This window comes from Pantherophis guttatus, chromosome 10 (assembly GCF_059756535.1).
Source record: "Pantherophis guttatus breed Tessera chromosome 10, ASM5975653v1, whole genome shotgun sequence".
In the NCBI taxonomy this organism is placed as follows: Eukaryota; Metazoa; Chordata; class Lepidosauria; order Squamata; family Colubridae; genus Pantherophis; species Pantherophis guttatus.
This window is the reverse complement of record NC_142072.1, coordinates 130174-143104: the sequence shown is the minus strand read 5'-3', so window position 1 is coordinate 143104 and position 12931 is coordinate 130174. Positions and strand designations below refer to the sequence as shown.

The 12931-nt window shown below is 55.6% G+C and overlaps 2 protein-coding genes across 6 annotated transcripts; one reads left to right on the top strand and one right to left on the bottom strand.

Moving 5' to 3' along the window:
• The first annotated feature begins 743 nt into the window (after positions 1-743).
• On the top strand, positions 744-7989 carry LOC117677855 (protein YIF1B-B). 4 transcript variants are annotated; one of them, XM_034438387.3, is made up of 12 exons: positions 744-2205; positions 2306-2442; positions 2520-2624; positions 2713-2791; positions 2883-2940; positions 3022-3177; positions 3266-3359; positions 3497-3549; positions 5856-5960; positions 6057-6281; positions 6887-7095; positions 7291-7989. In XM_034438387.3, the coding sequence occupies exons 1-9, from the start codon at positions 1878-1880 to the stop codon at positions 5860-5862; spliced, it is 1017 nt and encodes a 338-aa protein (XP_034294278.2). In that variant the 5' UTR covers positions 744-1877; the 3' UTR covers positions 5863-5960; positions 6057-6281; positions 6887-7095; positions 7291-7989. The 4 variants fall into 4 exon arrangements, with proteins under 4 accessions (XP_034294278.2, XP_034294277.2, XP_087732250.1 ...); XM_034438386.3 differs by lacking the exons at positions 5856-5960; positions 6057-6281; positions 6887-7095; positions 7291-7989 and having other exon boundaries at positions 3497-4459; XM_087876124.1 differs by lacking the exons at positions 2306-2442; positions 2883-2940; positions 5856-5960; ... (1 more) ...; positions 6887-7095; positions 7291-7989 and having other exon boundaries at positions 3497-4459.
• On the bottom strand, positions 4386-12928 carry SPINT2 (serine peptidase inhibitor, Kunitz type 2). Of its 2 annotated transcripts, none has more exons than XM_034438388.3 (7): positions 11827-12928; positions 8058-8222; positions 7318-7365; positions 6861-6920; positions 6608-6778; positions 6349-6423; positions 4386-5931 (listed from the first exon to the last, which is right to left on the bottom strand). In XM_034438388.3, exons 1-7 carry the CDS (start codon positions 11897-11899, stop codon positions 5765-5767), a joined length of 759 nt encoding a protein of 252 aa, XP_034294279.1. In that variant the 5' UTR covers positions 11900-12928; the 3' UTR covers positions 4386-5764. The 2 variants fall into 2 exon arrangements, with proteins under 2 accessions (XP_034294279.1, XP_034294280.1); XM_034438389.3 differs by having other exon boundaries at positions 6617-6778; positions 11827-12916.
• Between the last annotated feature and the right edge of the window lie 3 nt (positions 12929-12931).

Sequence of the window (12931 nt, the reverse complement as noted above, 5' to 3'; positions counted from 1 at the left end):
AGCTCTCAGTGTACATACAAGTAAAAAGTGAAGCAGATCCCTCAACATCATTTTTTATTTTCCAACATTCACTCTCATCTTTCATGTGGACATTTCCAGAGTGTTCGCATGTGTACATGAACAGCCTGTGAGGGCCCGAGTGCTTGTTCCAGAAGGACTGATTCCCCAATTCCACCAGACCCAGTGAAAGGGAGCCTATGGCTCTCTGTGCCACTTAGAGCCCCCCAGCATGGTCCCCAGAACCCACCAAACTGCCTGAAAGTGAATCCTCCTTCTGAGACCCACTGACACCCGTGGAGGGCTGATGCCATGCGCTCCCCATCAACAAGGGCTTCTTGCAGAAAGCAAAGCAAGGCTCTCCCTCACAAGAAGAATCTGAAGGAACAGCAGCTGCTGAAACCTTGGGGCACCAGCCCAGCCGTGAAAGGAGAACTCCCCAAGTAAGAGCCGCTTAACACAACTGCCGGGTTCTCAACAGCTTCAACCAGATGGTCACAGGACACAGAGAAGATGGCTACCTGCAAAATGGGGACAACAGTCTGACCTTGGAAAGCCTGATGCAGGGGCTATTATTTAGCCATTAAATGTCTAAGGAACCCAAATCTGGAATGACTCTTGGATGCTTCATATAAGAAAAGAACGACCGCCCCTGGGAGGGAGCAAATCAAAACAACCGCGTGCCTGTTCCCTGGCTTAAAGGGGCCTGCCCATTTACTGACCTGAGCCCTGGGAAAGGCTGGGTATTTAAGCCTCTTTGAAAGGGGTGGGCATGCAGATCTTGAGAGGCCAATGCAGCAAGAAAGAAGACTGACTTAATCAAACAAGCGAAGCCTGTCAGGCTGTGCAGGTCAGGCAGTGGCTGTAGCTGATACCTAGGCCCTACATTGCGCTTGACAGAACCTGCAACTGCACCCAGGAGCAGGGATGCCACTTGGGCATCACTACTTATGCCACCACACACTGGCTAAGTGCAGCTTCTGAGTAGCCCACCCACAAGATGCCCCATGTAAAGACTGCCTGAAGACCTTCCTGGCCAGAACTGCCATCTGTTCTTCAAGCAGGAGCTGAGAATCCAGGCAGCTTGCCAGTCCCAAATGGGCACTGCAGCCTGACTCATGGCTAAAGGTGGGAGATCCCCAGGTCCAGTCAAGTCAGGGTGGCAAGGTTCTGTCCCAGTGTCAGGAATTTAGGCGGGTTGGATGGAGAGGAATGGTTTGACCCTGCCTTGACTTGAGTGAGGTAGCATATGCCCCTTCAAGGTGTGCCACCTGAAGTTCTTCCCGTTCTGTGTCAGTTGGAGCCAGGAAGGCCTTTCCTAGATTGGGGGCCCTTTCGACAGGCACTCATGTTCTAGCCTTCTTAAGCTTGACTACTGTGATGCACTGTAAACAGGCTCCCTTGAAAAGGACCTGGGAACTTCAACTGGTCCCAGAATTCAGTAGCGAGAGCAGTGATGGGCATGCCTCAATTTGCCCACCCCTGCTTTGCAAGCTATATTGACTGCTGGCTTACTTCCAGGCAGCCTTCAAGGTGGTGGGTGCTAGGTTACTTGAGGGATCACCTGTCTCCCATCATGTATATCCATCCCATTCACTCCTGCAGGGATGGGACGCTGCAGGTTCCTTCAATGAAAACATGCCAGCTATCAGGACCTAGAAACGGTCCTTCTGCCCTCCGGAACGAGCTTCTGCCGCTGCTCTTTAGACGCCACGACCTGCTTTTCACCCAGGCCTTTGGCGAGGGAGGCGACCCCGCACTTCGTTGCACTCGCCATCCTTAGCTTTCACCGTCGCTGTTGGAATTCCTTGGCTCGCTTGTCGCAGCCGCGCGGAGTCGTCGCAGGCAAAACCGTCTGAGAAATCATTCTCACGGCTACCATGAACCCAGAGCCGCTCGCTGAGCCGGTTCCTCCCCTCGAGCGTCTCTGGGCTGCCCGGAGCAGACCCCGAAACCGCGGGTGGCCCTCCCTTCCTCGCCCCCACCGACGGGAACCGCCTCCGGGCGGGACGGCTTGGTGCGCGGTGACGTCATTGCCACCGCCAAGCGGGCGGGGCCTCGGTGACGTCAAGCGGTATCCCAGCAACCGGCCTGCCTGTCCGGAGCGACGGTGGCCTCACGTGCCTCGCCTCCAGGACCGCCCATTGCTCCGCCCAAAGCAGCGCCCAGCTATGGAGGGCGACCCGGCAGGAGGGGCCGCGCGCGCGCGTGGGTGTCGCGGGGGGCCCCGGGGGGCTCGGAGGGAGGGAGGGCCCGGGGGGGGGTCTCTCCGCGCCTCCTGAAGGCCGACCCGGTTTTCCCTTCGCAGCGCCGGCCGAGCGCCGCCCGCCCGCCGCCCCGCCGCGGCTCTCGGAGGACCCGAGCGGGCGCCCCCCGCGGCCGGACCCGCTCTCCAACCTGGCCGCGGCCTACGGGAGCAGCCTGGCCTGGCGGGGGAGGGCGCTGGTGAGTGACGATGCCGGTGTCGGGCATCTGCCGAGTATGTGCAGAGCGCCGCCCGCCTGACCCGCGTCTCCCCGCAGGCCGAGCGCCTGGTGCCGCTGCGCCGCCTGCAGTGCTACTTCGCGGTGGACACGCGGTACGTGGGGCAGAAGCTGGCGCGGCTGCTCTTCCCCTTCGGGCACCAGGTGAGCGGGGGGGGGGCGGGCGAGGGATCCTCCCTCCCCCCTTCCCGCCCCCTCCCCCCTCCGTCTGTCTCTCTGTCTGTCTCGGCAGGACTGGCAGGTGCGCTACCAGCAGGACCCCCCCGTGGCGCCCCGCTTCGATGTCAACGCCCCCGACCTCTACATTCCAGGTAGGGCCCGGGCAGGTGGGGGAGGGGCGGTGTCCCGGCTGCAGGGCCGCCCCCCCTTCCTCCTCCTCCTCCTCCTCTGCTTCCTCCACAGTCATGGCCTTCATCACTTACCTGCTGGTGGCTGGGCTGGCGCTGGGCACGCAGAATCGGTGAGGCTGGTGGGGGCACCCGAGCCAACCGAGCTCCCCTTCCCTTGCCCGGAGCCCCCTCTCCACTCTTGCTGCTTGCAGGTTCTCCCCCGACCTGTTGGGCTTGCTGGCAAGCTCCACCCTGGCGTGGCTCATCGTGGAGGTGCTGGCCGTTCTGCTCGGCCTCTACCTTGTGGCTGTCAACACCGCACTGACCCCGATCGATCTGGTCGCCTTCTCAGGCTACAAATATGTAGGGTGAGGAGCTTGGGACCCTTGCATCCTGGCCGGGGCGGAGGGAAGCTGGATTGGTAGTGAGGTTGACCCATCTTTTTCTCCTTGCCAGTATGATTGCAGGCCTCTTGGCAGGGCTGGTGTTTGGGAAGCCTGGTTATTACATGCTGCTCGGCTGGTGCTGTGTCACCATCTTTGTGTTTACGGTAAGAGGGAAGCTACCATGCTGGGCTCGTGTTGCGGGTGGATGGGCGGCCTTCCCCTCAACTGTTGCGGGTCCTTGGCCACCTGCCTACACTGACTTTTCCTAGTGGGCTTCTCTCATCCATCCTTCTTCTCCCAGATCCGTTCGCTGCGCCTGAAGATCCTGTCAGAGGCAACTGAAGGGGTCCCGAGGCAGGTTACCCAGAACCAAGTGCGCATGTACCTGACCATGGCTGTGGCTGGGCTGCAGCCCCTCCTCATGTACTGGCTGACCTTTCACCTCATCTACTGATGCTTTGCTCAGGCAGCTGCTTTGTGCCCCCCACATCCACCCACCATTTCCAACCAGTCCCATCTCCCTGGCCACCCTGGTTGTGCAGAAGACAGAGTAGGGCAAATGGGCATTTCTGGGCCCTAATTCACAGCTCCCCAGTCCTTGTTTGCAAGGGGCCTGGCAGTTTGCACTGCTCCCACCTTGATTTGGCTCAGGACATTTACTTGTCCCGCTCTTTTCTGTCTGGTTCCTGTCCAGCCGGGTTGGTCACTCCTGCAGAGGAGCTGGGAAAAGCCTGCTTTCCAGTCCCTTCAGGATATGGAATTTCCTGCTTGCCACAAACCAAATAAAATGTGGGAGGCAGTGTGCGTGCTCTGTCATTTTGAGAGAGGTACTGGAAGGCATTTTCTATCTGCCACCTTCTGTCCCCCAAGGGGTTGGCCTGTCCTGCCCTGTCCTGCCCTGGCCTGCCACATGTGGTCAGGAGCAAAACGGTTGTGCTTCAGCCACTTGGGGAAATGTTTGGAAGAGCGTGGGAAAGAGAAGCAGTTAGGTTTCTTGTGGCAGGCAAGCCTGTTTTGCAACAGGGGCTTTCCAGGGAGTAGCAGCTACCTTTGTTGCCTGCGCTGAATGGGCAAAGGGCAGCCTTAGTTGGGCAGGATAAGGACTTGGGAGCTGCTGCCGGCCTCTTCCGATGCCTTCTGGGCTGCAGCCCTTGGCCAGTAGCCCCCTAGTACTAAAGCATTCGTTGTACAAAAGTTTACTCTTTTATTTAGAGTCCACTCATTACTAAAAAGAATTAAAAGAATCCCTCAAGATTTAATACAATCAAGTTTTGATTTGTTTTTTAAAAAAATATAAAACCCATTTAAAGCTGGTTATGTAGAAGCTTGCTCAGTGAGATGCCTTTGCAGCAGCTGTGCTCGCTGGAGCCGCTCTTGAAAGTCCCCCTCAGATTGGAAACACAACCTTTCCCAGTAGGAAGGGAAGCATGCGGTGGAACTGCTGGCAGCTGTAACCAATGGTGCAATCCAAGGCCTTCGGTTGCCACAGTGCCCCCTCCAGCTCCTCTCTCTGCTTTCTTGCCAAGCCAGAGGCATTAAGGTGGGCCTGTTAGTCAAAGGTGGCCTCACCTGAGTGTCTTTGGAAAAATGGTTGCAGCTGTGGCACTCGATAATCTCAAGAAAACCATCTGGCACACTGGAAAGCAAAACTGGGCAGCCCCAACAAAGAAAGGGGGGGAGGCACTGGAGGGAAGGTCCTGGAAGAGAGCTGAGCTTAAGGTATACTGAGGAATGAACTAACAAGGGGGGTGGGACACCTTGCTTTTAGGGTCCTTACACCTTGCTTTTCTCCCTTCCTGGCCCCCCGATTGGGGGCTCTTACATTCTGCCGGCTGCACTGGCATAGCCATATTTGGGATACTCAGCATTCCTTTCCCCCAGGGAAATGGGGTTTCACAGGGCTCTGGTAGAAGCTGCTGTAGAGCCCCCTGCAGGCACTACTTTACATAGCCTGTTCTCCCACCCCCCTGGGAAATGCATGGCTGTGGTAGTTAGCCCAGCCCAGCTTGAGAGGGAAGATGGTACCTTTGAGTCTCGGGTGCACTGGAGGAATTCTGCAGAAGCACACGGGTGTGAACACCCCAAAAGTTTTCTTCCTCCTGAAGAAAAATGGCTTCGGCAGCTCCACCACTCCTTTCCCCAACGATTAACGTGTGCAGGGCACAGGCCCACCCATCTGAGCCGCCTCTGCGGGACTCAGCTAAGGGAATCACCGGCGGCTTCAGCAGGGGATTCCCAGGAGCTCTCCCATTGCGTTGAGAGGGCCCAAGTGAGGCAGGGCTATGTAGAGCCTATTCACCAGAGGGAAGGCAAGGGGGGCTCTGGGTCAAGCGAGGAGTCGTCATCGCTGGCTCTGAAAGGGGGGCACTGCCCGCAGCTCCTCTTGGACTCCTGTGGAGCAGCTGAGCCAATTCCCCCGTGTACTGGAAAGGGTGATGGGCGGGGGGGGGGAAGAGGAGTGGGACGTTCCCAGGGAAAGGGATATTTCCCTATCAAAGCCCTGCAGGGTAAAGCTGCCTGCTGCTGTATTTACATGCTGCTTTGGTTCCCACTGAGGCAGCTCTCTCGCTCAGAGGGTGTAGGCATTGCTCATCAGATACTCTTTGTCATCCAGTGTGCTCCACACCGTTCCCACTGACAAGTCCGGGTTCTTCCGGCAGATCTTGACAAAGAAAACCCCCATCGAGCCCAGCAGGATAGTCACCAGGATGGCCAGAAGGACTGCAAGGATCACAGCTGGAGAAGAGAAAGAGGCAAAGGATCAGGTGGGGGAAGGGGCTTTGCTTTCAGGAAGGCGGGGGAGCCTCCCTGCTACTTGCTTGGTTGGCAAGGCAACTAGTACTGTGCGCCTCCTTATCCAGAATGAGAACTTACCACCGAGGGTGATGGACAGAAGGGAACACGCGCACAATGGGATTCCCTTCCCTGGAGAAGCTGTGGCAGTAGCACAATGAGGGAGTCGGCAGCCCTTCCCACCTCAGAAGAGCTGCTGTGGAGCTATTGTACCAGCAGCACCAAGGACAGCCCTGCCAAGATGTCCCAGAAAACCCAGGCCCTTCTTGGATTGAGCTGGCCACAAAACCAAGGTGCAGTGGGAGATCCCACTTCCCTCGTGGGAGTCCCTGCAGTCTCAGCTGAGGGCTAGCTACATACCTCTGGTGGAGAAGCTGAAGGGTTCGGACGGGAGGCGAGGGTGTGCATCTGTGTCTCCTGGCTCTTCGGTTGTCTCTGAAGCCGGGAGAAGACAAAGAGGAACCGGTGAAAAGTGGGGAGTTTGGGGAGGAGTGATCTGGAGTCCCAGCTGCCCTTTTGGGGGTCGTGTGGGGGAAGCATGGACTTTTCCAAATCACGTTGGATCTTGGGAGGTGGGGTGGGAGGGCATGCCAACTGTGTGGGAAGGGCAAGAGGTTACCTCCATCACCTGTGCACTGGCTCCAGCAGTGCTCCTCAAAGAGATAGTTGTTCTTGTTGCCACGGCAGCCCCCATAGACAAACTTCTTGCACATCTGGCTCTCGAGGTCAAAGTACCAACGGAGGAAGGAGGCTCGGCAGGGACCTACCACCCGGGGCGCAGCGCAGAATTCTAGGGGAAAAGAGATAGTTTGGAGAGTCGCCTGAAGGGAAAATGAGAGTCCAGGGCCCAGGGAAGAAAGGCTCCCTCTTACCTCTGAAGCCAGGCTTATTTTCGTAGGCCTCTGGGTGATGTCCGGCTCTTGGTGTAGCCACTGGGAGAAAAGCAGAGCAGTTGGCCAGAGGCTGAAGACCAGTGATCATCCTTGGCAAAGCTGACTCTTCCAAGCCACTCCCCCCTTCCCAGGCATGGGCACCCCTAATATGCACACCAAAGGTCCTAGAGGCTCATCTGCCCCACTCTCCAAAAGGCAGCGAGTGCCAAACAAGGTAAGACTTAACTTGCAGGAACACCTCAAGAAATCTCTGGCTTTGGTGAGGCTGTAGAAAACATCCCCTTGCAGAGAATTTGGTCACCAAGGCAGCATTATTAAAGGGCTACAGATTTTCAGAGACCCCAACCTCCAGCCCACCCAAGCTCAGAGAGCAATTGCTTTAGCTCCCAATTTCTGTCCATTCTTCTAGCCTCGTGCATGAACCCAGGACTTTTACCTTTAGTGGCTGGCCCTCCACGCACCACTGTTGCCTCTGCAGCCCCACCTGGAAGTCAAGAGAATTCTGGCATCAGAGACCCAGAGCAATGGTCTTCTGGCGGCAGACTCACCAAAGAGCTTGACCTGACCTGGAACACTCCTGGCGGAGCAGCCTTGGACAAAATCTCCTGGGGAGATCTCAGCCTTTTCTCTGTGTTAAAGTTGTTAAGTTTTAAGCTGCATTCTGGAGGGTGACCTGGAGCACACCCCTTGCTGGGAACCAACTGGGGATGCCAGGTCCTGGGGACTCCCACTTCCAGCACAAGGTGCTCTGAAGGCAGGAGAAACACAGGCTGCTTCCTCTCGGGGCTGAGAATTTGGGTGTAGCATAAGCCACAAAGCACAAAGGGGAGAAAGGCAGCGGGAGCCTCAAACCGTTGTAGTGGCAGGGGGTCCCAGCAGTAGGAAAAGAGGAAAGCAGCGGCAAGTGTTGTGTTCCCAAATACACTTTACCCCAAATCTCTCTGGCAACTCTCTGGCATGCTCACCTGTGGGGTGGTGCTCTCTGAGCTAGGTTGTTTTCTTGCAGACGTTTCATTACCCAACTAGATATCACCAATGCTAGTCAGTGCTAGACTAGCACTGATGATTTTACCTAGTTTGAATAATAAAATGTCTTCAGAGAAACCAAGCTCAGGGAGTAACAAGGACTCTCATTTCAACCCTGACCTACAAATATTCTCCTTTATTGATGCTCACCTCTGATACACATCTGGAAGCAGTCCTGTTCGGAGAAGAAGTTGTTGGCATTGCCTTTGCAACCCCCAAAAATGAATTCCTGGCACGTTTGACTTGTGGCATTGTACCACCACCGATGGAAGGATGCCCGACAGGGGCCCACCGTCTTGGGCGAGTGGCATCCATCTGAAAATAAAGAGAGGTTTGTGGAAAGAAGCAGCTTCAGAGAGGCCGGTGGCCTCCACACTCAATATTTTTCTGATGGCATTTAGGGCCACTGCCACATTTAGCTGCTGCCCACTCTGGGTGCCAAGAGCCCAGGGCAACTCCACCCAGATTGGTCTGGAAAGGCAAGTAGGATTGTGAACCACAAGTTATGAATGGGATGCTGAACTTGGGCCAGTGGGATCCTTCATCCCCTCTGCCTCAGAAGGCTGATCTTGCAGAGATAAATTTGGGATACCCCTCTGTGCAAGTCAACTTGCCTTAATAAAACAGTCACAGTGGTACTTTGCTTGGGGGAAATAGCATTCAAAACTCAAACTCTGAAAATTCTTCCTTGGCTTTTCTGCAAATATATTTCAGGTATTGGCAGGGCTGGCATTTCTGAACTTTTCACTCAGAGCAGATGAATAGTTGCCCTACATTTTTATTCTATTACTGAATATTTAAAGTATTTTCCTAATTCTAGAGCTGATTGTAGGAAACTCTTCTAGTGGAAAGTCCTTATCTATGCACGTGACCATTTGTCCCAGGAGAATGGGAAACAACTTCTTTGCAAGAAATAGCTGTCGTTTGGGGGGAGGGTACAAGTGGGAAGACCACAGCACCCTAAGATTCTGCATTTCCCCACTGGTGAAGCCAACCAAGGAAAGGAACGCTGCCTCTCTGGATCACTTTCCTTGCCCACCAGCATAATAATAATAATAATAATAATAATAATAATAATAATAATAATAATAATAATAATAATTTTATTTTATTTCTATATCGCCCTTCTCCCGAAGGACTCAGGGTGGTGTACAGCCTATTTAAAAACACAGAACAAAACGACGATTAAAATTTAAAATCATTAAATAATTAGGCTCCAATTAAAATCCCAAAAATTTAAAATACCCCAATTTAAAATCGTTATGTTGATAGCCCGGCCTGGCGGAACAACAGGGTCTTCAGTGCGCAGCGAAACACCCGGAGATCGGAGATCTTACTTATTTCCGGGGGCAGTTCATTCCACAGGGCTGGGGCTCCCACAGAGAAGGCCCTCCCCCTGGGTGTCGCCAGCCGACATAACTTGGCCGATGGCACCCTGAGGAGACCCTCTCTGTGGGAGCGGACTGGTCGGTGGGAGGCTATTGGTGGCAGAAGTCGGTCTCGAAGGTACCCGGGTCCTATGCCATGGAGTGCTTTAAAGGTGGTAACCAACACCTTGAATCGCACCCGGAAGACCACTGGGAGCCAGTGCAGCTCGCGCAGGAGGGGTGTCACGTGGGCGCAATGAGTTGCACCCATAACTACCTGCGCGGCCGCATTCTGGACCAGTTGGAGCCTCCGAGTGCTCTTCAAGGGGAGCCCCATGTAGAGAGCATTACAATAGTCCAGCCGGGAGGTGACAAGGGCGTGAGTGACCGTGTGCAGGGCGTCCCGATCCAGAAAGGGCTGCAACTGGCAAATCAGGCGAACCTGATAAAAGGCCCCCCTGGCCACGGCCGTCATATGCTCTTCTAAAGACAGCCGTGCATCCAGGAGGACACCCAGATTGCGAGCCCTCTCTGTGGGGGGCAAAGATTCACCCCCAATAGTCAGCGATGGCACCTGCTGAGTGGATTTGCCATAAGCAAATCCCACAGGATCCTGACCACCACACGATAGTCCATGTGTGCCACAGCTGCAGTTTAGATTTTCCAGCAACCTGGTATGGCCAATTTCCCACTATGTAGCTGGGTTAGGGTTAGGGGGGCTTTCAGAGTAGGAAGGCTGAGGCAGGCCAGGCTCAAATGCATCTCTTCTGGAAATGTTCTGGATTACCGCCTCCCTCCCTCTGGTTGATGTCCTGCAAACACCCTGTTTCCGAGGTCTAAGTCTCAAGTCTTGCAAACAGTGTGTCTGTGCAGATTCCTATCCCCCCCCCCCAGTGACCCACGAAAGGAAAAGAGATCAGAACCCATAGTTAGCTTTTGGAATTACACAGAAATAAAATCTGCAGGAGAAGCAATTTCCAAGGGCAGAAGTGGGGAAAGGTAACCTATGCACCTGGAAAGAAGAGAGGGCTGTGGTGTGAGGGGGAGGCCTTTGGAGAGCAGAGGAGAAACTCATTCAGCAACATGTGTTGCTTGGCGTGGGAATTATCGCACTGTAACTGCAATTCCCTAGGCCTTTTCACTGTGAGATGCATACAAAACTTCTGTCCATAACCTCATTAGTTTTAGGTCAGGACCCAAATTGAAAAGGGTCCAAATCCCCCTTGGATTAATTTGAAACCCTCCTTAACTTGGAATGAGTTTGAAGCTTCAGGCATATAGCTATGTCATGGATATAAGAGTCTTCAGTTTATGACTGACCTGAATGAAATGTTGCAAGGGGCTAAGATGGCCATTTTTCAGATGAACAGAATTAAGAGATTTTGTGCAGAAATAATGGGGCAGATTGTGAGCTTCAGAAAAGGAAGCCTTAATTTCCTGCTTTGCTCCCCTGGTGCAATATTTGTGACCCGAGGATCCCATCCAGATTGCTGCTGGCAAGGAGCCACAGATTGGCCCACCATAACCTCCCACAGCAAGAGAAAGCGCAAGGAAGATCCTCAGCTCTTGACTGCAGAGAGAGGATTCTGCTACCTCCTCTTTGCTCCAAGTTTGGGGTCTGCCCTGTGGCCACTTGCAAAAAAGGCAGGTGAAAGCACCCACTGTCCAAAGGCACAGAAGCGATGCCAGCAGGGCCAGAAGGAGCATTTTCTTACAGGAAGTCCAGTTGGCATCAGCTTCCTCCAGCAGACAACGGCAGGGAGGCAGGTGACTCAGGCACAAGTTGCAGACCTCACCCGAACAGGCTGAACCGGTTCAGGGCTGGTTGGCCCATCCCACCAGATCAGATTTCACTGAACAACCTCTCATCCCTGGGAATTTATCAGAAGGGCAGGCACCACTACCCCCACCTGGCTCTAGCCCAGGAAAATGCTTTCGTGTCCCCCCAACCCTGGCAGAAGACAAGAACCCCCATTTGGTCAGGACAACATGCCAGCAGGTGCCTAAAGCCCTGATGGGCACAAGAAAGGCCTGGCGAGAGGCTGCCATCTTCATATCTGGCAATGCCCACCCCTCTAGCAAAGCAGGACAAAGGCAGTCTGGCAAGTGGTCCAGACCCGGCTTCAAAGCCACATCCAGCCCAGGGGAACTACCAGGCTGATGCCCGTCTAGGTGGGAAGAAAGGAGGCCCTCCTCTCCCAGTCCCAGCAGCCAAAGGTGGCTGGGAAAGGAGTGGGGGTGGGGAGGGAGGGGAGACCAGGCTTCCGGATTTGGGACCCTTGACCAGCGGGGCAGGGAAAGGGGGGGCTAAAACGATCCGCAGCCGGCCGATCCTTTCGGGTGGGGCACGTCAAGACCAGCCTGCGCTGTAGAGACCTGACGGAGCGCCCAAGAGAGGCACAGGGCGTTGGCACTGGCCCGGATACAGCGCAGGAACCCGCCCAACGATCCGCAACCAAGCCTGGCCACCGTATTTGAAGCTACAAAGGGGCGGACGGAAGGCCTCTTCCTGAAGACCGTTCAGGGGAGCAGCACGGGGCGCGAATTCTTACCTGGGGGCGACTCTGCGGCCGCCAGAGCGGCCGCCAACGTGATCCACAGCGCCAGATTCTTCTCGCGCCTCATCGCACCGTCCTCCCGGACCAAGCTACCCGCTGGGCCGCAACGGCCACCGAACACCGCAGGTGGGCCACGCCCATCGCTCTCCGGGCGCCAATCACGGGGGCCGACGTCTATCGCTATCGCACCTGTCTGCCCACCTATTTTGCATAGGCTGCGCAGCAATCACGTGGTGGTGGTGATGGAGCGCCCCACCGGTTGCAAAGTAGGAAAGTCCCGGATGGAGAAACTTGCCAGGTGTAGTCAGGGCGGGGCTACGGTCTGGACTACTGCTCCTGATTTCTTCTCCCACTCGCGGGTGCCTAGTTCCGGGATGGCTTCTGTGGGAAGCCTCCTCCGCCGGCTTCCACCCTCCGACTTGCGAAGAGCGTGCTGAGCCCCTTCCCTTCGGCCCTTTCCCCCTCCCTCTTCAGCATTCCGGCCTACCTTTTGCCGAAGTTTCGCGCTCGGACAGCCGTTGTGTTGGGAGCGCGACGTGGTCAGGGAGGCTTTCTGAAGAAGTTGCACCTCTTGGGAAGGGCGGGGGGTCGTGGCCCTGAATGTACTTGCATAATGACAGAACGGGCCAGGCGGGGATGGGGTGGAGCTAGAAGGAAGAGGCCGCTGGGCGTCCCGCTGGGCCGATGAAGCCGCTCCAAAAAGCTCCGGCAGCTTTCTCTCTCAACCTGAGTCCGAGTCAAACGACCCGAATTGAGCAGCGTTGCTTGGCCTGCCCCTGCCCTGTCTGGCGGCAGCAACTCGAAGGGGCAAAGGCCGACTTTGCCCAGAGGTGGGACCAGAGCCCGGTGAGGAGATTCGAAGGTAAGCACTTGGCAGGCCGGCGCTAGAAGAGAAGGGCCGTGCTGGCCACACATTCAAAGGGCTTGGGGGTGGGGTGGGGGGGATGCCGGGCCCAAATCTCAGCAGCCGGCGTTATTTCAGAAACTTGGAAGGCTGGAGGAGGGGGAAGTGGCCAGGCGACCGCGCTTTGCTGGAAGGCCATTAGAGCAGCAGCAGCTCTGGAAAAGGGAGGCCCGCAAGAACGGTCGGGAGACCGGT

What these genes read in the sequence shown, in the direction of transcription:
- LOC117677855 (XM_034438386.3), top strand. Translation starts at nt 1,878, where the DNA reads ATGAACCCAGAGCCGCTCGCTGAGCCGGTTCCTCCCCTCGAGCGTCTC. An exon ending in CCTGGCGGGGGAGGGCGCTG is followed by an intron (nt 2,443 to 2,519) that starts GTGAGTGACGAT and finishes GTCTCCCCGCAG; the next exon opens with GCCGAGCGCCTGGTGCCGCT. An exon ending in TCAGGCTACAAATATGTAGG is followed by an intron (nt 3,178 to 3,265) that starts GTGAGGAGCTTG and finishes TCTCCTTGCCAG; the next exon opens with TATGATTGCAGGCCTCTTGG.
- SPINT2 (XM_034438388.3), bottom strand. Translation starts at nt 11,899, where the DNA reads ATGAGGCGCGAGAAGAATCTGGCGCTGTGGATCACGTTGGCGGCCGCT. An exon ending in GGCCGCAGAGTCGCCCCCAG is followed by an intron (nt 8,223 to 11,826) that starts GTAAGAATTCGC and finishes CTTTATTTTCAG; the next exon opens with ATGGATGCCACTCGCCCAAG. An exon ending in CTTCCAGATGTGTATCAGAG is followed by an intron (nt 7,366 to 8,057) that starts GTGAGCATCAAT and finishes CTTGACTTCCAG; the next exon opens with GTGGGGCTGCAGAGGCAACA.